General features: G+C 42.5%; 1 protein-coding gene across 2 annotated transcripts in view; it reads right to left on the bottom strand.

The window, feature by feature from the left end:
• ADCY5 (adenylate cyclase 5) overlaps window positions 1-26,884 on the bottom strand; it is a 324,158-nt gene that overhangs the window by 139,406 nt on the left and 157,868 nt on the right. For both annotated transcript variants that reach the window (XM_030579268.1, XM_030579269.1), the window contains exon 3: window positions 8,694-8,843. In XM_030579268.1, the coding sequence (XP_030435128.1) occupies window positions 8,694-8,843 (150 nt within the window). The remainder of the gene's footprint in view (window positions 1-8,693; window positions 8,844-26,884) is intronic.

The following is a 26,884-nucleotide window of genomic DNA, read 5'->3' as shown; positions in this document are numbered from 1 at the left end:
CAGGGACTGATCCTGCTTTGAGCAGGAGGTTGGACTAGATAACCTCCTAAGATCCCTTTCAACCCTGATATTCTGTGAACTAAGGTGCATTCTTGTTTATTAGTAATATTTTTGTGTTTTAAAGATTAAAATGGGCTCAGTGTAGCTTTCAAAAAATTTCTTTGTATGTTGTTCGCTATTTAGTTTTGTACCTTAAGAAAGTGAGCTACTGTGTCACATTACAACTGATGGGAGTGGGACAACTTTTCCTAAATATCAGAGAAAAGCCTATGTGACCTGTGATCAGCCTAAATCTGGTAGTAATTTTTATGCAGAAGTTGCAGAATGTAAATCTGCATGTGTATGCATGGCAGTGTTTTATGTGTGTTGTTAGAGTTAGACCCAGATACAATACAGTTTTACCTAAATTCTTTATTTGCCTTTTGTTTTCTGATTTCACCTCAAAATTCTTTTAGTTTAAGGCATTTTTTTCTACAAGAAAAAGGTAGATTAAAATATGGACATCTATTTTGTTGGTCCAACTCAAATGTAGTCTAATCTGCAGGCAAGAGGCAAGATTTCTGGTAACACTGTAGAATCACAAAGATTTATACAGTCTGCCCGTCCATACCATCTCTTTTTCCTGCATGACAATTGCTACTACATAGCATGAGGAAAGCAATTGTCTCCTTCACCAACCACACAGTCATAATCTAGTTTAAATGAAGGTCCATAACCTTATTCAATAGATCATTAACTCCTAACAACACAGAACTCCACGGATCAAACTGCAATCATGACTCAGAGGGGTCAATGCTCTTGTACTAATTGCTCACATCACCTTCTTTTCCATAGTTCATTCAATTATAAAATGCAATCCTGGTTAGTAATTCATAGTTTTGTCTTACTGTTGCCTATTTACTTGTGTCCAAGTACAGTCTAACTAACTCTGTAAGAACTGTAAGAGAGCAAACTTGTTGATATGTGCAATGCACTCACTAGAGAAATTTTTACAATCCAGAGTGTTGCACTGTATTTACTAGTCCTTTAATGTACATTGTCAGGGCTCGATTCCCATCTCCAGTCCCTTCATCTGTACCAACAATATGGAACAAAATTCATAAGGGATCATTATCAGGCACAGCTCAAAACTGTAGCAGCTGAGAGAAGGTACTGCGGTGCTTGAAAATATATGATAAAAAGAGGTCTGCATCATCTGTGCTTGTGTGCTTGAATATCAAAAGAAGAAACTTTAGCTACTTGCACATCAATTATACTCGTGCTTCTGACACTAATGCATGTCATGAGCACAAAAGCACAATATATTTCATATATTTACTGGAATAACCAAGGCACATTGGTGCACGCACTGTTGCCTCTCAGATCATAATTGTAATGGACACCCTCAGGCGTGCAGAAGCTGCTAATCCTACACATCTGTCAGATAACTCAGAGAGCCAAATAAAAAGTCCTTAATAGAGCTGGGCAAATTTTTTTCACAAAAACTTTTTATTTTTGGCTAAAAATGCATTTCTTGACCAATACATTTTGTGAATTGGTGTTGAATTTACCCAATTCACGTAAAAAATTGGAAGAAATTGAAGTGTTTTGTTCCAATATTTTCAAAACTAAATGTTTTAAATTTTTTTATTTGAAACTACTTTTCTTTTGTAAATTTTCTTCAATTTTATTTTAAAATGTAAAAAAAAACCCCAAAAAACTCAGTAACAAAATGAAATCGTTTCACTCAACCCACCCAGTTTTTTTTCAACTTTTTGGGTCATCAAAAGTTGCAATTTTTTTTTATTATTTCCACATCAGTGAGCAAATAAAAAAAATTAGGTATTTGTAAAGCTCTACTCCTTAACCCAGGGACATCTTATAGGCTTGTGACACTCTCCATAGGTCCATAAGGGCAGAAAGATGATCTTGTGCTTACAGCACCACAATGGTGATCAGAAGACCAAGGCTATGTTACTAGCACTGCCACAGACTTCCTAGGCAACTTTCAGAATTTTCTTTAATCTGTCTACTTTCCCCATCTGTGAAAGGAGAATACTAATATTTCCCTACATCACAGGGATTTTAGGCTCAATTTGTTGACGCTTTTGAAGTATTTTGAAATCCTCAGGTGGAAAACGCAAAGCATCATCATCAACCAGTGAACAGGTTTCACTTACCCAAATATAGCTTGCCATCTCATACAAATACATGGAGTAGTAACAGCCTTCATTTAATAACTAATCTAAGTACAGTTCAATACAATTTACTGGTACCAGTTAGACACCTTCATTTTATGTAACTGGTTAAGAACATACACAATAAAACACAACACAGCTAGTATCCAGCTTTAAATTTCACTGAGATCTCTAATGAAACACTGTCATCCTAACTGTAATATCATTCAGCATGTATTGGCCAGGCAAATAGTATTGCCTTGCTATACTTATGTTGGCAGTAGTCAAACAGAAGGAGAGAACAAGTACAAATTATATACATGTCCTTGATTTTTATACAGTCATATACTAGATAAAGATACAGAATTACAGCTAGGTCTCTCTCTCGCTCTCCAGCTAGCTATGTATAACTAGATAACATACCTATATTACTAGCTAATACTACTAATTAGTAGTATGTTACACTTTCCCATGATGACCCCAAAGCACTTACAAACAGTAATTATTTAAACCTGTGAACCTGCTTGTGAAATAGGTATTCATAAAATAATTATACTTGTTTGACAGATAGGGCGAGTGACTTGTTCGTGGCCAAAAAATTAGTAATGCTGGGAGCAGATGCCTGTAGGCCTGTCTTCAAGGGTATGTCTACACTACAGGATTATGCCGATTTTACATAAACCAGTTTTGTAAAACAGATTGTATAAAGTCGAGTGCATGCGGCCACACAAAGCACAATAATTCGGCGGTGTGCGTCCATGTACCGAGGCTAGCGTCAATTTCTGGAGTGTTGCACTGTGGGTAGCTATCCCATAGCTATCTCATAGTTCCCGCAGTCTCCCCCGCCCATTGGAATTCTGGGTTGAGATCCCAATGCATGATGGTGCAAAAACAGTGTTGCGGTTCTGGGTAAATGTTGTCACTCATTCCTTCCTCCGTGAAAGCAACGGCAGACAATCATTTCGTGCCCTTTTTCCCTGGATTGCCCTGGCGGATACCATAGCATGGCAACCATGGAGCCCGTTTTGCCTTTTGTCGCTGTCACCGTGTGTGTACTGCATGATGCTGACAGAGGCGGTACTGCAGTGCTACACAGCAACATTCATTGGCCTTTGCAAGGTAGCAGAGATGGTTACCATCCCTATTGCACCGTCTGCCATGCCATAGTAAATTGGCGATGAGATGATAGTTATCAGCCGTTCTGTACTGTCTGCCATGCCATTGTAAATTGGCGATGAGATGATGGTTATCAGTCATTCTGTACCGTCTGCTGCTGTCATGGATGCTCCTGGCTGGCCTTCGCTGAGGTCAGCCGGGGGCGCAAAGACAAAAATGGGAATGACTCTCCAGGTCATTCCCTCCTTGATGTATTATCTAAAAATAGAGTCAGTCCTGCCTAGAATATGGGGCAAGTGTACTAGAGAACCAGTGTACCAGAGAACCAGAGAGCATAGCCGCTCCGTGTCAGATCGCTCAGAAATGAGCTGCATGCCATTCTAGGGGGTGCCCCTGCAACAACCCCACCCGTTGCTTCCCTCCTCCCCCAACCTTCCTGGGCTACCGTTGCAGTGTCCCCCAATTTGTGTGATGAAGTAATAAAGAATGTAGGAATAAGAAACACTGACTTTTAGTGAGATAAAATGAGGGGGAGGCAGCCTCCAGCTGCTATGATAGTCCAGGCAGTACAGAATCTTTCTTTAGACATGATGGAGCTCAGCCCCTAGTTGCTATGATGAAGACGGTTACCAGCCGTTCTGTACCATCTGCTGTGAATGACCGGGAATCATTCCTATTTTTACCCAGGCGCCCCTGGCTGACCTCACCGAGGCCAGCCAGGAGCACTCACAGGATGATGGGGATGGCTATCAGTCATTTTGTACTGTACCGTCTGACACCGGGAAGGGGAGGGGAGAGGATGCTTCTGTTCAGTGCCGCAGCACCGCGTCTACCAACAGCATGCAGTAGACATACATGACATTGAAAGAAGTCAAGAAACGATTTTTTTCCCTTTTCTTTCACGGGGGGGGGGAAAGGGGGGTAAATTGATGAGATATACCCTGAACCACCTCGGACAATGTGTTTGACCCTACAGGCATTGGGAGCTCAGCCAAGAATGCAAATGCTTTTCGGAGACTGCGGGGACTGTGGGATAGCTGGAGTCCTCAGTACCCCCTCCCACTCTCCATGAGCGTCCATTTGATTCTTTGGCTTTCCATTACGCTTGTCACACAGTACTGTGCTGTGGCCTCTGTCTATCATAGCCTGGAGATTTTTTCAAATGCTTTGTCATTTCGTCTTCTGTAACGGAGCTCTGATAGAACAGATTTGTCTCCCTATACAGCGATCAGATCCAGTATCTTCCATACAGTCCATGCTGGAGCTCTTTTTGGATTTGGGGACTGCATGGCCACCCGTGCTGATCGGAGCTCCACGCTGGGCAAACAGGAAATGAAATTCAAAAGTTCACGGGGCTTTTCCTGTCTATCTGGCCAGTGCATCCGAGTTCAGATTGCTGTCCAGAGCAGTCACACTGGTGCACTGTGGGATATCGCCCAGAGGCCAATACCATCGAATTGCGGCCACACTAACTCTAATTCGACATGGCAATACCAATTTCAGCGCTACTCCTCTCGTCGAGGAGGAGTACAGAAACCAGTTTAAAGAGCCCTTTATATCGATATAAAGGGCCTTGTTGTGTGGACGGGTGCAAGGTTAAATCGGTTTAACGCTGCTAAATTCAGTTTAAACGCATAGCGTAGACCAGGCCCAAGTCCTTTCCTCTAATCCTTAGAAAATACACACTTGTTGGAGTTGTTTAGGGTGTGCAATTTCAGCTAAGAATTATTTATTCCATTCCACTAATGTTAACCTCATGTACTATTCCTCGCTAGGTTATAGTGGATAATTAAATCACTAGAAGGTGGGTGAGGTAATAACTTTTATTGGACCAACTTCAGCTATTGAGAGAGACAAGCATTCCATCTTACACAGCGCTCTCTCCCATATAGCATGTGATAGTACTGTCAGATTCTGATGGATGTACTGTTAGATAATCTTATAGCAGCAGTTGGCCTGGATGGATATTTTTATCTATGCCTAGTCCTGGAGACTGATTCATGTCTTGTCACCTGAAGACAAGATTACAGCAATGCATTTTACAGGGGATATACCTTAAATGAGCTGGGAAATAAGTACAGGATGAAGTAGCAAACTTACTGAACAAGCTATCTTTCTGTGAGACCACAACACCAGCATTCTAGGACCTGCAGTGGCTGCTGGTGGGTTTCTGGGTGGAGCTTAAGCTGTTGTTTTTTGACCTATAAACCTCTAAACTCATGAAATGGGGTTTCTATTTTTGACCTATAAACTGGACTGCCTCTCCCACCATGCATCGTAACTACAGTCTGGGGAGACTTTTCAGCTGGATTCTCCTTGATTTAAAAGGGAGGGATCTGCTAACAGGGCGTTCTCCATGAAGGCCTCTTGACTTTGCAAAGCCTGATCTAAAGTAGCCCAAACTTCAGGATATGCTGCAAAGCCCATCTGTTTGCCAGGGTTTTGAGGCAGGGAGAGGCTTGTTGACATCTGGCGTTTGTAGGTAAAACATTTTCCTAGTTTGGGGACTTGGCAGTAGGAGAGGCTGCTGGTTTTATCTTACTGTGATTGTATTTTTAGTCTGCGTAAAAGTCACTTAGTTATGGTTGCTAACTTTCTACTCGCACAAATCAAACACCCTTGCTCTACCCCCTGCTCTGCCCCTTCTCTGAGGTCCCTCCCCCCACTCACTCCATCCCCCATTCCTCTGTCACTTGCTCTCCCCACACTCACTCACTCATTTCCACCAGGCTGGGGCAGAGGGTTGGGATGCAGGAGGGGGTGGGCACTCTAGCTGGGGTATGGGCTCTGGGGTGGGGCCAAGAATGAGGGATTTGGGGTGCAGAAGGGGGCTCCAGGCTTGGACCGAGGGGTTTGAAGGGCAGGAGGGGGATCAGGGCTGTGGCAGGGGATTGGGGTGAGGGCTCCGACTGGGGGGGTGCGGGCTCTGGGGGAGGGCTGGAAATGAGGGTTTTGAGGTGCAGGAGGGTGCTCTGGGCTGGAGCCAAGGGGTTCGGAGGGTGTGTGGAAGTAGAGAAAGAACGGACAGGGATTTGAAGGGGATTTCAATGCAAACAGTCCCCTCTGTGAGCAAGAGTCAGGCTAGCTGTAATCCTAACAACGGGAGATTTGTAGAAGCAAGGATTGTGTGTGGCAAGTGGAAAAGAACTGTGAGGGAGGTTGTTTTGACCTTGTGTTAAGATAAAAATGGAATGCTGAGTATAGCAGAAATTGTTGAGAGAAACAAGATAGAGAGAAGGAATAGGTATAAACAATATGCAGCTGTTGCTCATTATTATCTGTAAAAAAGTTATAAATGTTGGCTCTAATTGTTTATCTTTAGCAAGACCTACCTAGGTGGAGGAAACCCTGTGTCCTAGTGCACTCTCTCCCTCCACGCAATTGCTAGAAAATAAAGTATCTGACTTGCTGCACCCAACCAGAGAGTGAGAACTCTGTTTTTTCTCTGACAGGTGGGAGGGGAATCAGGGCTGGGACTTGGGGCTGGAGTGTGGGAGGGGGTCAGGGATGCAGGCTCTGGGCGGCGTTTATCTCAGGCAGGTCCTGGAAGCAGCAGCATGTCCCTCACTCCAGCTTCTATGCAGAGGCACAGCCAGGCAGCTCTGTGCACTGCCCTGTCTGCAGGCACCGCCCCTGCAGCTCCCATTGGCCACGATTCCTGGCCAATAGGAGCTGCGGAGCCAGCTCTTGGGGTGGGCACAGCGTGTGGAGCCCCCTGGCTGCCCCTATGCGTAGGAGCCAGAAGGGGGAACATGCTGTTGCTTCGAGGAGCTGCGCGAAGCCATGGCAGGTAGGAAGCCTGCCTTAGCCCTGTTGTGCCACCAATCAGACTTTTAGTGACCTGGTCACAGTGATGACCGGAGCTGCCAGGATCCCTTTTCGACCCGGCATACCAGTCGAAAACCAGACTACTGACAACCCTACACTTAGTACATGAAATAGATGCTTTTTATGTACCAGATGTCAAAATAAATAAAATATGCTTAGGTATACATATATACTTCATTTCATGGTGTCGGCCAAAGTAGCCCAGAATAACACTGTCCATGGCCAGATCTACAGATGCAGGTGCGCTAAAGCAGAGTAGTATAGTGAAAATTGTGTTGCCCTTATGACTCACAGAAATGCACAGCCATTTCAACTGATTCATTCCCCTCCTATCTGAACTCACAATCAAAACTGTAAGGTACTTCTCAAGGGAAGCCACAGAAAAACTCATTTCATGAGTTATTTAAAACTGGACTAGAAAATTTACTGCAGGGCAGGGTCCCACATTATCAAGGGAATGGACAAGCTGACCTAAAAAGTTTTTTCATCTCTAATTATTCTGATGTAAGAGACTCATTGTAGCAAAACCAAAGAATGTATTAGCAAACAGATATGCCCACAGCCCTTGAGAGCAAGACTGTGTGCTGATAGCAATTAGGCCTTCTTCTAACAAACAAAAGTACACAGGACACTAGGCGAGGACATTAAAAATGGTTAAAAACTAAAATGTAAGTTAGCAGAAGCCTGTAGTGTTGTGTTCAAAGTCACACACACAATGTGAAGTGAGGATGCTCTAGAGCAGGGGTAGGCAACCTATGGCACACGTGCCAAACGCGGCACATGAGCTGATTTTCAGTGGCACTCACACTGCCTGGGTCCTGGCCAATGATCCAGGGGGCTCTGCGTTTTAATTTAATTTTAAATGAAGCTTCTTAAACATTTAAAAAACCTTATTTACTTTACATACAACAATAGTTTAGTTATATATTATAGACTGATAGAAAGAGACCTTCTAAAAACATTAAAATGTATGACTGGCACACAAAACCTTAAATTAGAGTGAATAAATGAAGACTCGGCATACCACTTCTGAAAGGCTGCTGACCCCTGCTCTAGAGACAGATAGAATAATGCCTTTGGAGGCACTGGGGCAGCACCCTCTATGGGAAACTACTTAATTCTGCACAATTGGCCTCCAGCTGCTAATGTTGCAGAAGAGCAAAACATCAGCCCTACTATTACCAAATGCTATTTGCTGTGCTGACAAATCATCATGCTGTGGACTTATGACAGGATGAAGTATATGCCCTGTTCAGAGGGCCAGCGCAAGGCCCATATGCCACTCATGCTCAAGATAGGCTTAGATGGGACTTAAATGGTGCCTAAGAGTGTCCAAACCCTCTTCTTAGGGTGAATTTCATACAGGGAAGCACAGGCAGCAGGATTTTGTTGGCACCCCTGAACAGGTCTATAAGGGTAGCTCAGTGCAAAGTTTCCTTTGAGCTCTCTTCTCCACCTTCCCAAATCCTGCCCTGCCATCTGTGATGCATTTCACACAGGGTGATTCTGTACCTGGCCCTAAATTAACAATTTCAGACTAATTCCAAATCAGCAGTTCCATTCTCAAATTTCTTTGTCACCTCTCCTTCTTACCTGTTGCTGGTTCTCTCTTTGAGAATGTAGCCTGGCCTGAATGCACTCCCTGGTCTCTTGGAATGCTTGTCTTTGAGACACCTCTGCTGGGTAATGGGTACATACTCCTACAATGTTTGTGCAGGAGAAGATGAGAACATTGGAGACCAGCTGCAACAAAAAAGAGAAACATATGATTACAATTTGGAAACCTACCACAAACAATAGACAGAATACTTAAAAGCTCAGCATGTTATATGAATCATTCCACAATCCACACATGACTGAGTCTTGTATTCTTCATTTCAGTGCATTTTACTGTGCCGTTCTTTGAAGTATGAACTTTTACACATGCCCCTCAGAAGTGTATTTCTTCACATTAATGTAAATTGTTTTCTCTAATTCTGTTAGCAATCAAGTGTCTTAAAACTACTATGGCAAAGACTATAAAGAGGTTTTAATGTGACTATGTTTGGCTAGCTCAGAATTATGTAGAAGAATCTGAAGGAAGATTTCAATTATTACTGTTTTAAAACATCTGCATATACGGCATGAAAATACTTTGAAAGATACATTAGCTTTCATATTCCAGATAGTGTCCCTTACTGCAAGGAAATAACTTTAGATTTCAATTGACTTTAAAAACTGGGAAATTTTTTTTATCACCCAGTCTCAGCTCTTTAAAATGAGTTGAATGATAATGATTTTCAATCACATCTTTATGTGGTCAATAATATGTTATATACATAAATGAATGTGCAAATAGGTAGGAAGAGCTACATTGCTCCGTTGTTTCCACAGAGACTGTATTTCCCAGTAAAATAATTACATCTCTCTGATTGATAATTAGAGCTGGAACGAAAACAAAATAACTAAACATTTGAAAAAAAGAATTTCCGTTGAATTTTTCATTTAAGAGAAATTTTCAAATCAGTTTCTACTGCTAAAATGCAAACAAGCATTCTTCCCAGAGGTGACTTTGTGCTTCTGTACCATCAGCCGCTTGGGAGCTAGCCAGAATATACTGTATTTTCCTATAGAGACAGACTTGTCTGAATACAGCTCCTATTTCCAGGGGAACAGAATATCAGACCTGTAACAGTCTCATAGATATGAATACTGGAAGTACTTTTTTCTGAATGGTTTTTCTGTAATGCAACAACAATTCAATATTTTCCACTCTACTCCTTGCAAATACAGAGCCAGGTTATGACATGCAACGTGGACAGGGGGTAAATCAAACCAAGAAGGCAGCAGTGGGAGCTCGGAACTCAGGCTGGCTACTCAAGCAGTGGCAAAATCTAACTTTAACAAGATGCTGCTATCATGCTACAGAAGACAGTATTAAGGGTTGCATGTTAATGCACACACACACTCCCTGTCCCAGGAACAGTCTCTACTGACAACTCCCCATCAGGATTATTCTGACACTAGGGATAAATCCATGTACTGGAGACAGCAGACATTGCTTTATAATAACCTTGCCCCTATTCTGAGGAACTGGGAACAGATTCCTGGTCCTTCAGCTTCAAAAACCCTACCACAGATTCAGCTAAGGCAGAACGCTTTGGAGTTGTAGGCCCTTATCCTCTTTGCGGACCAGCCATTACATGAGAATATCATCCACTCACACACACACAAAGCTAGTATATTCCATACCTAGTGCTTGCAGTCAGAATTAAGGCACATATTAATGCTAGCTTTGCAGTGAATGAACACATTTTTAGGTGTGGTTACACCACTTTCCTTGTATTCAGGATTTGATTCACAGCAAAGAACAAAAATCTAAAGATCTTTAATTTCCCCCCAGCTTCCGCTAAAACAATTCTGTAATTAATGAGGACAAGAATGATATTACAGCAACACAGTAAAAAAATACAAAGCACTGAGACTTAGTTTTTCCAGGTCTTTGGATGGCCAGTAAAAAATAGTTGCGTCTCTTTAATATCTTATAACATTGGAAAATCTAGCATGTATACAAATCAAGCAGATCTAATTTGAGCAAAAGTAAAGGTAACAAAATTTTTGTGGAAAAATGTGTTTTGTTAAGAGTCCAAATTCTAGAAGGATATTTGGTAGAAATACTTGTTTATAGACATTGAGGAAACATTGGCTTTTTTAGAATTATTCCCCCACCCCCACCCCCGAAAACATAAGAACATGATGCTCATCATCATAGAAAAGGAAAATCAATAAGGAAATAGAAGTAAGGGCTTCCCTAGGAAATTACAGAAAGTTCTGCATTTTTGCTTCATAGATGGGTTGATTGTGATGGACAGCCTGTGAATCCAGTATGTTTATTACAAACAAGCTCAATGAGTTAACACTAAATGCATTGTTTGCGTCATCAGATTAAATGGACTCCAGAATTCTCTGTATTGAAACTACTTAGTTAAAGGCGAAAGATTTATACGATCTGAAGAGAAACCAGAGTAACAGAGAAACGGAACATTTATCAGTATGCATAAAATATAGTCCAAAACATACATGCACACCATATTTTACATAAATATATAACACATGACTGTTCCACTTTATAATATTGCATTGTAATTTTAAAATACAAATAAGTTTGGGCTTAAGTATGTTTGTAGTTGCCACAGCATAAATGTAAAGTAAATTTCCTGAGGACAATGGACTTGCTCTGAATTTAAACATGTGTAAGTGAGAATACACTCAGAGCTTGTCTATACAGATTTCAGAGTAGCAGCTGTGTAAGTCTGTATCCGCAGAAAGAACAGGAGTACTTGTGGCACCTTAGAGACTAACAAATTTATTTGAGCATAAGCTTTCGTGGGCTATATCTCCTTGGAGTCTCTGTATAGACAAATTTATTTGAGCATAAACTATAGCCCATGAAAGCTTAAGCTCAAATAAATTTGTCTATAGAGACACACCCAGGAAAGTTAAGACAAATCAACTAAAGCTATGAAGTTAACGCACTGATAAAGCGCATTAAATCTCTGTGTGGAAGCTCTCATTCAGAAGGGAGGTGACTTTAGTTTGCTGTAGCTTAATCCTTCAAAGGGATAAATAGATTCTTTTTAAAAATCCTCAGAGTTCTCGTGTAGACAAGCCTTCTATAGGCAGTTTAGACATTGTGCAGTGAATACAACAGGGGTACACTCATTGGACAGTGGGAAGACCTCACTCCTGCAATGAGCTTTACTGCAGGCACATCTCTGTGCCAATACAAAGCCACACTGAAGTCAGAGGGGATCCACAGATGCAGATATCATTGCAACGCGGGTGACTTAAATAGCTCAGCTGCCTCATTCATGGTACACCATCCAGGTGTGCATGGAGACAGATGATATCCATGGGTTCAACAAACATTATCAGATCAACATTATCAAAATAGATATAGTACTGATTTTCAGAGGTCTCATTAACTTCATTTCAGACTTGGGTGACCAGATAGAAAGTGTGAAAAATCAGGACAAGAGGTGGGGGATAATAGGCACCTATATAAGAAAAAGCCCCAAATATGGGGACTGTCCCTATAAAATCGGGACATCTGGTCACCCTATTTCAGACAAACCCATGGGACTGCAGAGACTGATTTACAAAAGAGGCTCAGAAAAATCACACTCCACAAGACTGAGATAAGTTACCTGCAATGAACATTCACCAGCAATGGATGTAAGCTGGTATTTAGTCTCCGAAATGAAAGCTGATTTAGACTGTAATATTACATGGCTTAACAAAAGGAGAAATCTACAATATAATGTTGAGAGTATCAAGCCTCTGCAAAGATTTACAGCTCAGCTCTTGCTACTCAAAGCAACATTCAGCATTCTGCTTCGGAAATATTTCTCTTGGGCCTCACAGTTCATCTGATGTTCCTAAAATAATGTGGGGGATGAGTGGGGGAGGACAAGGGGATGGTTTGTAGGGAAGAATACTTTACTTAGTATTTGATTAAAATCACTTTATTCACAGGTGTTTTAAAAATAAATTAAGCCAAAATTAAAGATTTTCTGTCTCATTAATTTTTCCAAAGCCCTCTGTCTTCTTAATGCAAATGAATTTATATCTTGTTTGCCAAATGGTACTACTGTACTTGCTTATCAGTTTTCTTGCAGTTTTGCTATGGTAACCAGCTTCAGTCCCACGAGGAAGGAGATGATGTAGACATTAAAACTAGTTCCCTCAGCTCCATGGTCCGAAAACAGAAAACACATTATTGGCAACTATTTCAGGTAATTTATGCTTGTAAAAATCTTCTTAAGAGGCACTGGGAAAATGTAGATTTCTATTTTGGGGTTGGATTCTCTTCCCCCTGCCCTTTAAAACATTAGACCATGAGGTCTACCCACAGCGCTCTGATTTTGGTGAAGGCTGTTTCACTTATTTATTATTTGTACCTATCTAGGATACCTATTTGGCTCCCATTACCAGAGTGCTTGGGCACCTGATAATTAATGTATTTATTCTCACATTACCACTGTGAGGTACAGAAGTGCTACCATTCCCATTTTACTCAGGCATGGAGAGATCCAGGTTTAAAAGTTTAAAGAGTTTAAAAGTATTTCAACACTTAAAGATGCAGACAGTACCGAGAGGGATTTTCAACAGTGCTTAGGTCCTTAACTCCCATCAAAATTGACTCATTTTTCACTGCTTGGAAAATAAAAATACACGAGGCAGTTTCTAGTCACTTTCGTTTAGGTTCTCATACACTAGCAAAACGCTGTATTGTTTGTACTGAAAATAATGCAGAAAATTATGTTTGAAATACTGTTTCCTTGGGAATTTAAGAAAAATACATTGATGGCAATTTTTCTTTTAGATGTTTTGAAAGCTTGTTAATGCAAAATAACAATTGGAAGAGAAATTTAAAACAATGCCGTCTCTTTAAAATCAGAGAAATGTAGGGCTGGAAGAGACAGAGGTCATCTAGTCCAGCCCCTGGCACTGAGGCAGAACCAAGTATACCTACCTACACCATCCCTAACAGGTGTTTGTCCAACCTGTTCTTTAAATCTCCAAATCTAGGGATTCCACAACCTCCCTTCTGGGAAGCCTATTCCAGTACTTAACGATCCTTATATCTATCTAACCTAAATCTCCCTCGCTGCAGATTAAGCCAATTATTTCTTGTCCTACTTTCATTGTACTTAGAAAAGAATTGACTGCCAGCCTCATGTCCTCCCTCAGTCTTCTTTTCTCAGACTAAACAGGCCCAGTTTTTTTAACCTTTCCTCACAGGTCAGGTTTTCTACAGCTTTTATTATTTTCGTTGCTCTCCTCTGGACTCTCTCCAATTTGTGCACATCTTTCTTAAAGTATGGTGCCTAAAGCTGGACATACTACTCCCACTGAAGTCTCCCCACTGCCAAGGAGAGTGGGAGAATTACAACTACAAGCTGCAATATACGACACTCCTATTAATACACCCAGGAATAATATTCACCTTTTTCACAACTGCTTCACTGTGTTGGCTCATGTTGAATTTGTAATCCCCTACAACCCCGATCTTTTTCTGCAGTACTACAGTCTAGTCAGTTATTCTCCATTTTACATTTGTGCATTTGATTTTTCTTTCATACGAGCAACATTTTGCACTTTATTGAATTTCATTTAATTGATTTCAGTTCAATCCTCCAATTTTATCAAGGTCATTTTGAATTCTAACCCTGTCCTCTGAAGTGTTTGCATTCTCTTCCAGGTTGGTTTCATCTGCAGATTTTATAAGCATAAGCGTATAAGCATTCCAAGCCATTAATGAAAATATTGACTAGTCCCAGACACAGGACAGACCCATGCAGGTCCCCATTAGATATGAAATCCCAGTTCGACAGTAAACTATAGATAAAATGTCACAAACTGATGGCTAGCATGCGACATGTAAGGATCAAGTCGTAATCTGTTGTTTCAGTGATTCAGGGGAAAGCCTAGTGAAACCATCATGAACAAAATAAAATATCAGCGTGAAACAGTATGCAGTTTTTAACCTTCTGCGTTTGTATCCGATTATTCAAATACCAGGATGCTAGTTAATATATGATAAAGAGATGGCAATATGTTTAAAAGAGTCACTGTTAGGATAATTTATGTTAATTCCTCACCCGTCTTATTCCTAACAATGAAGGCTGTTAAAATGGAAAGATTCATTTTTTAAAAAGCTTTAATTTACTTTTGTCCCACTGTCAAGGGCTCACCTGAGCCCAGCACCCCCCATAGTGGGTTCACAAGTTTACAGAAAACAAATTAATGCTGAACTCAAAATAGCTACCTGGGTATTAAAGCCCATAACATAAACAACAGTCTTTCACAGAGGTCCAAGGCATATACTGTCAAGGTCAGGCCCTGACCGGAACAGATTATTTGGATTTGGGCAGATCGTTCCTTCCCTGTCCTGGCTTCACTCAGAACTGGCCCTCAGTAGAAGCAGCCAGTCTTTTTCAATCTGGCCTGTTGGGCCCTGATTAGCCTCTGCATCCTCTGGGCACTTCTAGGTGCTGGAGGACCAACTCTTGCTGGTTCTGCCTGCAGCCAGTTGTGGGAGGCTAATTCTAGAGAATAACTGGAATTCTGAACTCACGGTGCTCCTCCCTCCAGCAGGACATCTTTTCAGGGCAGGTTGTGCCGAGGCAGGAGAGCTGCCAGCAGGGGGAAGCAAATGCTTGGTACACCCCATCACACCCATTCTTTACTCTTTCTTGTCATTCTGCTTCAAAAGTACAATTAGACTGGTCGGTTACCTTCTTACCTTTTTAAAAATATTTTTTCCATTGAAATCAAAACAAAATCATTAAAATATTTATTATTCAGATGATATTAGATTTTGTAAAATCCTATTTAAAAATTCTAAATTTTGGGCTTATGCTGAATAAGTTATTCATCACTGGCACAATTTGAAACAAGGAGTAGGCAAACACATCACACAGGGAAATCTAAAAAGCCATGCAAAGCACAATCTACTGCCAACAGAGAATTACACATCCTTTCTTTTTGGAGTTCAGCACAGCTCTAGCTATGCTTCCCAGCTCATAATTCTCTTATTCACTGGGAATCTATTGTCAAATTAATTATCATTATAACGGCATGTCTAAAACGAGGCACGACAAGTGAGTTTCCAGAATGCAACTTATGGGGCCTGTATGGTGAGTCAACAAGATCTAATTATTTTACTAAATGTGCACACATTATGAGTAGCCGAGGCCGGATTTAGGGGCAGGTTACCCAGGCGACCCACTAGGGGGCTGGACTTGGGGGGCTGTTTTTGTTGCTAGCAACAAAAGAGAAAATAGAATGTTTGAAATAAAATATTTCAGGTATTCTGTATGTGGTTTCCAGCCAATGGGAGCTGCAGAACTGATGCTCGGGGCGGGGGAAGCATGTGAAGCCCCTGTGACTGCCCCTGTGCCTAGGAGCCAGAGGGACACGCTGGCAGAGCAGGGTAAGGAGTCTGCCAGCCCCGACTTTTAACGGCCCAGTCAATGGTGCTGACCAGAGCCACGTGGGTCCCTTTCTGACCAGGTGAAGAAGGAAATTATTTTTTTTATTTGCTTATATATAGCATGAATAAACACAGATTTACAGATCCTAGCATGCAAATTTATCGTTTGATATGACAGGGACAAATCATGCATGCAAATCATGGATCAAAGTTGTGAAATGGGCCATAAATGCAATAAAAAATAAGGTATTCAAAAGTTTAACAAATTGGGGGGGCACCAAAGACACTTGCTGGGGGTGCCATTGGTCTAGGGGCGTAGCTTTACTCATGAAAGTCCCCCTCTTTTTCTAATATTTTTAAAAGAAGAAACCATATAAACTTCTTAATGTCTATCTAGAATACAGTCAAGGCACAGTGTGTGACCAGCAACAGATGCTCTGTTTATCCAAGCTATTTCTATAATACTGTATCTAAGTACTGATAGTTAGACACATTCCAAATGCTTGGCTGCCAAGGGATAGCTCAGTGGTTTAAGCACTGGCCTACTAAACCTAGGGTTCTGAGTTTAATCCTTGACGGGGCCACTTAGGGATCTGGGGCAAAAATTGGCCTTGCTAGTGAAGGCAGGGGGTTGGACTTGATGACCCAAGGTCCCTTCCAGCTCTAGGAGATTGGTATATCTCTAATCAAAAGCACAAATACTTTGTGAAGCATTTTTTTAAAGGTCTTCATTAGAAATTAAATTGAAGACTGGTTCTAGCTTTTAAAACATTCAATTAAGCAGCAATTAACTCTGGGCTGCCTCTTTCCATACTACCTAATAAAGAGCTGGAACAGTTACATAGCCAGAGGTGCCACCAAGATTAAAAGAAAAAGAAAGCATTAGCAACTAGCAAGATCAATTTCTGTAGTTTTTCTGCACATGCTGTCTTTAGTCCCAGAGATCAACTATCCAGTACAGCCATATTCTAGCACAGGGCCAATATAGTCAAAACCTGTAGATCGGAATTAGGATGGTAATGAGACAGTTATAGTCACATGATCCTCTCTTGGCCATTTGGATGGTGTTTGGGCAGTGAAAGACATAATAAAAATAAATATTAGTGCAAAATAGAATGCACAGAAGAAAATAATGAGGGTTTTGTTTTTGTTTTAAAAAGGCAACCTCTACTTTTATTTTTAAACGAGCTAGTTGCACCGTTGTGTTCTGAATGCCTGAAATAGCAAAAAAGGGGAATCCAGCACAAAAGAGTTTCTGAACCAATTTTTTGAACATGCTTCTGGAGTAGCAGTCAGCTGGGTCCCTTTCCGCTCTGCGGCCTTGGTGCACCACACTGGGACAACATAGCTTTGTTGACAACATAGTCCCTTCCAGTCCTAGAGTCTATGAGCTTTCACCGAACCCCACCAGAGCACAGAAACAGACTACGACTATGCTCTTGCAAGACTTATGCGTATGTCTAACTTAATAAACATGAGTAGTCCCACTGAACTGATGTGTGTAAAGTTAACCCACCTTTTCAGGATCAAGATAAAATACCAGGTTTTACCTGATAGTGCCCTTATACAGTTTACCAAAAAAAAACATTGTATGAAAAAAAGTTTTCTTTTGCAAGTTGTTTGCGCTCTACTTTAATCTCTCTCACTAGACTCTATTCTTAGGGCAGTTTCTTCCTGAGAACCAGGTGGTGGTTTTTGAGCTCAGTTCCAAAAGAGGGGCTTACCTGCATGCTGTTTGTGACAACCTCTATTCAAGAACTGGTGTATACAGTGTAAATAACACAAGTTAACATTAAGAAAATACCAACACTCCCTGTCACTGATTTCTCCTCTGATGGGAAACTGACCTGCAAGGCCCTGATATAGATTTACTGTTCAGCAGAAGGATGACAATATATTCTATCCTCACAGTGATAATAATTTTGCAGAAATGCACCACAGAAATTCATCCTTCTTTAGATATGATAATACAAGCAATTTCTGTACTTAAAAATTGTTGCTGCTGAAGTAAGAGATAGACACACTATGAAATAAATTACAAATTTGCCTCAAAGCAATAATTTACTCTGGAAACTTCGATGTTTACAAACAATTGCCTCAGATGAGGTCACAAAAATCTTTGCACAAACAGCTTTCTAATATTTAGTATTCCACACAAATCTCATGTTCTGTAGATTTTCATTAGTTTACTGCTTATTGCAATTACGAACCCTGTGTATAATTTCTTTCTATCTAAGAGACAGATGTTCTTCTCCCACTGATATTTTCACTGACTCATACACAGCAGAGAAACATGAAACATCTTAGTCATGATCCACTTCTCTAAGAAATAAATGGTGGGTATCTTTTTGAAAAGAATAAGAGATTACATATACAGATGCAGCTTCAGTAAACTTCTAGCTTAGAAGGAATTTTTCCTACATTCTGTTGGTCACAAGTTTTCCTTTCCCAGTTATTTTTTTATTAAGTTTTCTTCTGGGATTTGAACTGGACCATATTTTCTCTAGCCACCAAGTGATTAAGGGGCGGTGAGGGAGAGGGGGAGAACGTACTGTCCTGCCAAAATGTTTTGTAAATACCAAGTAGAAAAGGTATTTATATAGCTACATTTTCCTGCTCTTTTATGCTCTCAGCTAAGGCAATTCTGTACAGCAAAAGAGTCTATTAGGGAGGCGGATGCTGCCTTTGGAAAGAGTTAAAAAAAACTGGCGAGTGAAAATTACTGGCTCCCATCATCTGCTCTACCACTGAACCTCTACAAAAGCCACGTTTTGTGCAGCTTCATGCATGACATCTCTCAGCTGCCACTGATGTCAATGCAGGGTCCAACACTGATCAGTCAGACAAGTGGGGCAAATCAAGAGGCAGCTAGAGGAGAACCATGTGGCAATCATACAGGAGAGGGATAGCTGTGAGGAAAGAAAGCCTGGGGTAGAGGCTACTGGAGAGATCATGGTGTGGCTGTGACATTTGGGAGTAAGATCTGGGAGCAATATGGGGAAGGGCTTGTGGGGAGGGGGCTCGTTCAAGGTTGAGTGGGAGAGCTTCCCCCATTCTGTCCCTGTCCCCCTGCAGTTCAACCCCAGTCCCATGGTTCAACCTGTCTCGTCCATCAGCCCTTGCTTCCATCTTGTCTCTCACATGCCTCACTGGACTCCCACCTCCTGTGCCAGCAAGACACCAAGCTAGCCAGCACCTTTGGCTGGCAGTGGGGAGAGGAGAGCAGGGTCAGAGTCTTAAACCTGTCTGCCTTCAAGTGAAGCACTGTGGCAGGGAAGAGTCAACACAGGGGAAAGCATGCTTGGAGTGAGCAGAGAGGCACAGGCATAGGCGACATGCGCATTGCATTTAGCAGGTTTGACTGTGTGAGACCTTGGGCAGGTCATTGACTCTGGGCCTAGTGGGAGCTGAGCTTCCTCACTCTCACTGAAAAGTGCTGATCTCCTGTTATACAGAGGAGCAGACGAGTCCAAGAGTGGAGTTACCAAATCATGGTCCTTCTACATTACAAAACTTTTTGGGTAAGTCTCTAGATATCAGGCTAGCCTTGTCTTTGTAGGGGAAAGGGTTGATGGTGGGGAGAGATGCACTTAGCGGAGAGGAAAGTGATCAGGAGCATGGATTCACCAAGGACAAGTCATGCCTGACTAAGCTTATTGCCTTCTATGACGAGATACCTGGCTCCGTGGATGAGGGGAAAGCAGTGGATGTGTTATTCCTTGATTTTAGCAAAGCTTTTGATACTGTCTCCCACAGTATTCTTTTCAGCAAGTTAAAGAGGTATGGGCTGGATAAATGGACTATAAGGTGAATAGAAAGCTGGCTAGATCGTCAGGCTCAACGGGTAGTGATCCGTGTCTAGCTGGCAGCCGGTATCAAGCGGAGTGTCCCAAGGGTCAGTCCTGGGGTCGGTTTTGTTCAGTATCTTCATTAATGATCTGGAGGATGGCGTGGACTGCACCCTCAGCAACTTTGCAGATTACACTAAACTGGGAGGAGGGTAGATACACTGCAGGGTAGGGATAGGATACGGTGGGACTAGACAAATTAGAGGATTGGGCCAAAAGAAATCTGATGAGGTTCAACAAGGATGAGTGCAGAGTCCTGCACTTAGGACAGAAGAATCCCATGCACTGCTACAGACTAGGGACCGAATGGCTAGGAAGCAGTTCTGCAGAAAAGGACCTAGTGGTTACAGTGGACAAGAAGCTGGATATGAGTCGACAGTGTGCCCTTGTTGCCAAGGAGGCTAACGGCATTTGGGGCTGTATAAGTAGGGGCACTGCCAGCAGATTGAGGGATGTGATCATTCCCCTCTATTCGACATTGGTGAGGCCTCATCTGGAATAGTGTCCAGTTTTGGGCCCCATGCAACAAGAAGGATCTGGAAAAATTGAAAAGAGTCCAGCAGAGGGCAACAAAAATGATTAGGAGGCTGGAGTACATGACTTGTGAGGAAGGCTGAGAGAAGTGGGATTGTTTATTCTGCAGAAGAGAAGAAGGAGGGGGGGATTTGATAGCTGCTTTCAATTACCTGAAAGGGGTTCCAAATAGGATGGATCTAGACTGTTCTCAGTGGTACCAGATGACAAAACAAGGAGTAATGGTTTCAAGTGCAGTGTGGGAGGTTTAGGTTGGATATTATACAGCTTGCGAACAGGGGCTGCTACAGGGAGTTTCGCAAGGGAGTTCTCCAGGTGAGGAGGAGCAAATACAGCATCTGTGGGGAAAGTGACTGTCTGTAGTGTGTGTTTGTTTGTGTTTGGAGGTTACTTGCTGTGTGCTGAGCTTGTGTTTGGTCAGTCTGTTTGCTTGTTGTTTGAAGGACCGTGTGCTGTGGCTGGCTGTTGGAGGCCGTGAGCTTCAAAGGAAAGGTTTGAAAGCTCGAAGCCTCTGGTAATTGGCTGAGCCTTAATCAGTGGGCAAGGCATTCACTCAGGCCAGGGCTTTATAAAGTTTGCGCACAAATGACCGGGGAGTTTTGCGAACAGGGGCTGCTAACAGGGAGTTTCGCAAGGGAGTTTGGGAAAGGAGCAGGAAGGGAGTGGGGGTCCCCTGTCGGTCCTATCTGTTCCCCTGTAGTCCCCTTAAAACCTATAATCCAAACCACATTCAAAACCGTTTTCTTTAAACTACCCTTCCATTAACTAGGAGACAATGCAGGCAGAAGCCCAGCAGCAGAGTGGGGCTATCCAGTTTATTGCACTGAGTGTAGCAAGTATGATTACCTGCCTTGTGGGCGGGTGGCGTGTGTGTGCAGTCGGTGCAAGGAGCTCCTGGCCCTCAGAGACACGCACGACTTTGGAGGCCAGGGTGGTGGAACTGGAGGAGCTAAGGGAGGCAGAGAGGTATGCTGACGAGGCTTTCTGGGACACTGTAGAATTGTCCCACCTCTGCTCAGACAGCCTCTGTGCTGTTGAGGAGGAAGAAAGGCCCAGGGAAGCAGAACAGTCAATGGGAGCAGAGGGAAACCTTCCCATAGTTGGGACCCTCCTTCCAGATGGTGCTGGGGTTGCCTCTCGCACTGAGGTTACCTCTCCGGGGAAGGGAACTCCAGTTTCTAGGAAAAGGCTCGTGTTAGTAATGGGAGATTAGATCATTAGAAACGTAGATAGCTGGGTTTGTGATGACCGGGAGAACCGTAGGGTGACTTGGCTGCCTGGTGCAAAGGTTGCGGATCTCTCGAGGCATCTAGACAGATTTATGTGTAGTGCTGGGGAAGAGCCAGTGGTCATAGTACATGTAGGTACCAATGACATAGGGAAGGGTAGGAGAGATGTCCTGGAAACCAAATTTAGGCTGCTAGGGAAGAAATTGAAATCCAGGACCTCTATGATGGCATTCTCAGAAATGCTCCCAGTTCCACGCGCAGGGCCAGGTAGGCAGGCAGAGCTTCAGAGTCTCAATGCATGGATGAGATGATGGTGTAGAGAGGAGGGGTTTACGTTCATTAGGAACTGGGGAAACTTCTGGGATGGGGGGAGCCTATACAGGAGAGATGGGCTCCACCTAAACCAAAGTGGAACCAGACTGCTGGCACTAAACATTAAAAAGGCTGTAGAGCAGTTTTTAAACTAGGAGATGGGGGAAAGGCGACTGCTGCAGAGGAGCATGTGGATCAGATACAGACTTCTCTTAGGGGAAAGTCTGATGATAGAGAATCTCCAGGTTATAGTCAGGAGCAGAGGACGGAAGAGGATAATGTAAGGGCTGGATCAGATGATAAACAGTCCATAAAAATGAAATCTGGCACATCAGAAAAGGGCAGACAAATAACAAGGACAAGTCTTTAAATGCTTGTACACATAAATCTAGAAAGTCTAAATAATAAGATGGTGAACTAGAGGCCTTGTGATAGAGGAGGATATTGATATATAGGCATCAGAGAAACCTGAAGCGTGGACTGAGTACAATCAATGGGACACAATCATTCCAGGTCACAAATATATCGGAAGGGACAGAACAAGTCATGCAGGGGAAGGAGTGGCACTATATGTGAAAGAAAAATGTAGATTCAAATGAAGTACAAATCTTAAGCGAATCCAAATGTTCCATAGAATCGCTATGGTATAAAGTTCATGCTCTAATAAAAATATAACATTAGGGATCTATTATCGACCACCTGACCAGGACAGTAATAGTGATGCTGAAATGCTAAGGGAAATTAGGAGGCTATCAAAATTAAGAACCCAAGAATAGTGGGGGATTTCAATTATCCCCATATTGACTGGGAACATTTCACTTCAGGACGAAATGCAGAGATAAAATTTCTCGATACTTTAAAAATGACTGCTTCATGGAGCAGCTGGTACGGGAACCCACAAGGGGAGAGGCAACTCTAGATTTAATCCTGAGTGGAGCGCAGGAGCTGGTCCAAGAGGTAACTATAGCAGGACCACTTGGAAATAGTGACCATAATACAATAGCATTCAACATCCCTGTGGTGGGAAGAACACCACAACAGCCCAACACTGTGGCATTTAATGTCAAAAGGGGGAACTATACAAAAATGAGGGGGTTAGTTAAATAAAAGTTAAAAGGTACAGTGACTAAAGTGACATCCCTGCAAGTTGCATGGGCCCTTTTTAAAGACACCATAATAGAGGCCCAACTTCAACGTATACCCCAAATTAAGAAACACAGTAAAAGGACTAAAAAAGAGCCACCGTGGCTTAACAACCATGTAAAAGAAGCAGTGAGAGATAAAAAGACTTCCTTTAAAAAGTGGAAGTCAAATCCTAGTGAGGCAAATAGAAAGGAGCACAACACTGCCACTTAAGTGCAAGAGTGTAATAAGAAAAGCCAAAGAGGAGTTTGAAGAACGGCTAGCCAAAAACTCCAAAAGTAATAACAAAATGTTTTTTAAGTACATCAGAAGCAGAAAGCCTGCTAAACAACCAGTGGGGCCCCTTGACGATCGAAATACAAAAGGAGCGCTTAAAGACAATAAAGTCATTGCGGAGAAACTAAATGGATTCTTTGCTTCAGTCTTCACGGCTGAGGATGTTAGGGAGATTCCCAAACCTGAGCTGGCTTTTGTAGGTGACAAATCTAAGGAACTGTCACAGACTGAAGTGTCACGAGAGGAGGTTTTGGAATTAACTGATAAACTCAACAAGTCACCGGGACCAGATGGCATTCACCCAAGAGTTCTGAAAGAACTTAAATGTGAAGTTGCGGAACTATTAACTAAGGTTTGTAACCTGTCCTTTAAATTGGCTTCGGTATCCAATGACTGGAAGTTAGCTAATGTAACGCCAATATTTAGAAAGGGCTCTAGAGGTGATCCCAGCAATTACAGACTGGTAAGTCTAACGTCGGTATTGGGCAAATTAGTCGAAACAATAGTTAAAAATAAAATTGTCAGACACATAGAAAAACATAAACTGTTCAGCAATAGTCAACATGGTTTCTGTAAAGGGAAATCATGTCTTACTAACCTATTAGAGTTCTTTAAAGGGGTCAACAAACATGTGGACAAGGGGGATCTAGTGGACATAGTGTACTTAGATTTCCAGAAAGCCTTTGACAAGGTCCCTCACCAAAGGCTCTTATGTAAATTAAGCTGTCATGGGATAAAAGGGAAGGTCCTTTCATGGACTGAGAACCGGTTAAAAGACAGGGAACAAAGGGTAGGAATTAAAGGTAAATTCTCAGAATGGAGAGGGGTAACTAGTGGTGTCCCCAAGGGTCAGTCCTAGGACCAATCCTATTCAATTTATTCATAAATGATCTGGAGAAAGGGGTAAACAGTGAGGTGGCAAAGTTTGCAGATGATACTAAACTAGTCAAGATAGTTAAGACCAAAGCAGATTGTGAAGAACTTCAAAAAGATCTCACAAAACTAAGTGATTTGGCAACAAAATGGCAAATGAAATTTAATGTGGATAAATGTAAAGTAATGCACATTGGAAAAAATAACCCCCAACTATACATACAATATGATGGGGGCAAATTTAGCTACAACGAGTCAGGAAAAAGATCTTGGAGTCATTGTGGATAGTTCTCTGAAGATGTCCACGCAGTGTGCAGAGGCGGTCAAAAAAGCAAACAGGATGTTAGGAATCATTAAAAGGGGATAGAGAAAAAGATTGAGAATATATTATTGCCCTTATATAAATCCACGGTACACCCACATCTCGAATACTGTGTACAGATGTGGTCTCCTCACCTCAAAAAAGATATTCTAGCACTAGAAAAGGTTCAGAAAAGGGCAACTAAAATGTTTAGGGGTTTGGAGAGCGTCCCATATGAGGAAAGATTAAAGAGGCTAGGACTCTTCAGCTTGGAAAAGAGGAGATTAAGGGGTGATATGATATAGGTATATAAAATCATGAGTGATGTTGCGAAAGTGGATAAGGAAAAGTTATTTACTTATTCCCATAATACAAGAACTAGGGGTCACACCAAATGAAATTAATAGGCAGCAGGTTTAAAACAAATAAAAGGAAGTTCTTCTTCACACAGCGCACAGTCAACTTGTGGAACTCCTTACCTGAGGAGGTTGTGACGGCTAGGACCATAACAATGTTTAAAAGGGAACTGGATAAATTCATGGTGGCTAAGTCCATAAATGGCTATTAGCCAGGATGGGTAAAGAATGGTGTCCCTAGCCTCTGTTCATCAGAGGATGGAGATGGATGGCAGGAGAGAGATCACTTGATCATTGCCTGTTAGGTTCACTCCCTCTGGGGTACCTGGCATTGGCGTTGTTGGTAGACAGATACTGGGCTAGATGGACCTTTGGTTTGACCCAGTACGGCTGTTCTTATGTTATGTTCTTATATTAGGAAAAACTTTTTCACTAGGAGGGTGGTGAAGCACTGGAATGGGTTACCTAGGAAGGTGGTGGAATCTCCTTTCTTAGAGGTTTTTAAGGTCAGGCTTGACAAAGCCCTGGCAGGGATGATTTAGTTGGGGATTGGTCCTGCTTAGAGCAGTGGTTTGAACTAGATGACCTCCTGAGGTCTCTTCCAACCCTGATTTTCTATGATTCTATGACATTCCTGTTTCTCTATATCTGAAACAGCGATAGGGTAAAACGCCACAGCTGTCGCACAGGTGTAAGCGTTCCCAAATACAGCATATTCAATTCAAGCTCCATGTTTCAGACAAAACTCACCCTGCTGGACAGTTACACAGACTCAAACCCAGGAGAAGATGCAGAGAGTAAAACTATTTGAATGATAATTTAATCAAAGCTGGGCTAAGGCACCTTTACATCTCCCAAAGTTCTCCCAGCTCTACTGTCAGAGACTTGTCAACCATATCAAACTATTTGGGGGGGGGGTGGGCGGGATGGGATGTCCAAAAAACTAGTTTGAAGTTGGGAACCTTCCACTTGTTTCCCATCACTTCTAAGTTGTGCTGGGCTTGGGGCAGCAAAGGAGGGTGCATGCTTGGTTTTTCCTCCAGCCCCTATTATAATTCTGCCACCAAAAGGAGGGTTGGGGTAGTTTTCCTGACTCTGTTGTCGTCCCCTCCATCTTTGAATACTGCTGACTTGCCCCCAAGGCTCACAAGTTTGCTTGTGAGAGTTTTAGGGACTTGGGTTTCCCCCCACCTCCTTTGAATGGAGCAGACTGTATTGTGTGGTGCAGTGGCTCTCAACATTTCCAGATTACTGTAGCCCTTTCAGGGCGCTGATTTGTCTTGCGTACTCCAAGTTTCACCTCACTTAAAAACTATTTGCTTACAAAATCAGACATAAAAACACAAAGAGGTGTCACCGCAAACTGTTACTGAAAATTTGCTTACATTCTAATTTTTATAAAATTTATTATAAAATAAATAATCTGGAATACAAATATTGTACTTATATTTCAGTGGATAGTATATAGAGCAGTATAAACAAGTCATTGTCTGTAACATACTAAAATTTGTACTGACTTCACTAGTGCTTTTTACATAGGCTGTTGTAAAACTAGGCAAATACCTAGTTGATGTACCCCCTTGAAGACCTCTGTACAGGACTGGTGCTAGAGTTTTTTGCGCCCTAGGCGCACGGCCATTTCACCGCCCCGCGCGCCACTCCCGTGGCTCTGGTGGAGCTGCCGCAGCCATTTCTGTGGAGTGTCCGTTGGTCCGTGGCTCCGGTGAAGCTGCTGCAGCCGTGCCTGCGGGCGGTCCACCGAAGCCGTGTGGGACTAGCGGACCATCCGCAGGCATGCCTGCGGCAGCTCCACCGGAGCCGTGGACCAACGGACCCTCCACAGGCATGACTGCAGCAGGTCCACCGGAGACGCCTGCCGCCCCCTACCGGGAAAATGCTGCCCCCCGAAAATCCTGGCGCCCTAGGCGATTGCCT

The sequence above is a fragment of the Gopherus evgoodei genome, chromosome 11 (genome assembly GCF_007399415.2).
Source record: "Gopherus evgoodei ecotype Sinaloan lineage chromosome 11, rGopEvg1_v1.p, whole genome shotgun sequence".
NCBI lineage: Eukaryota > Metazoa > Chordata > Testudines > Testudinidae > Gopherus > Gopherus evgoodei.
This window is presented reverse-complemented; position numbering and strand designations above follow the sequence as displayed.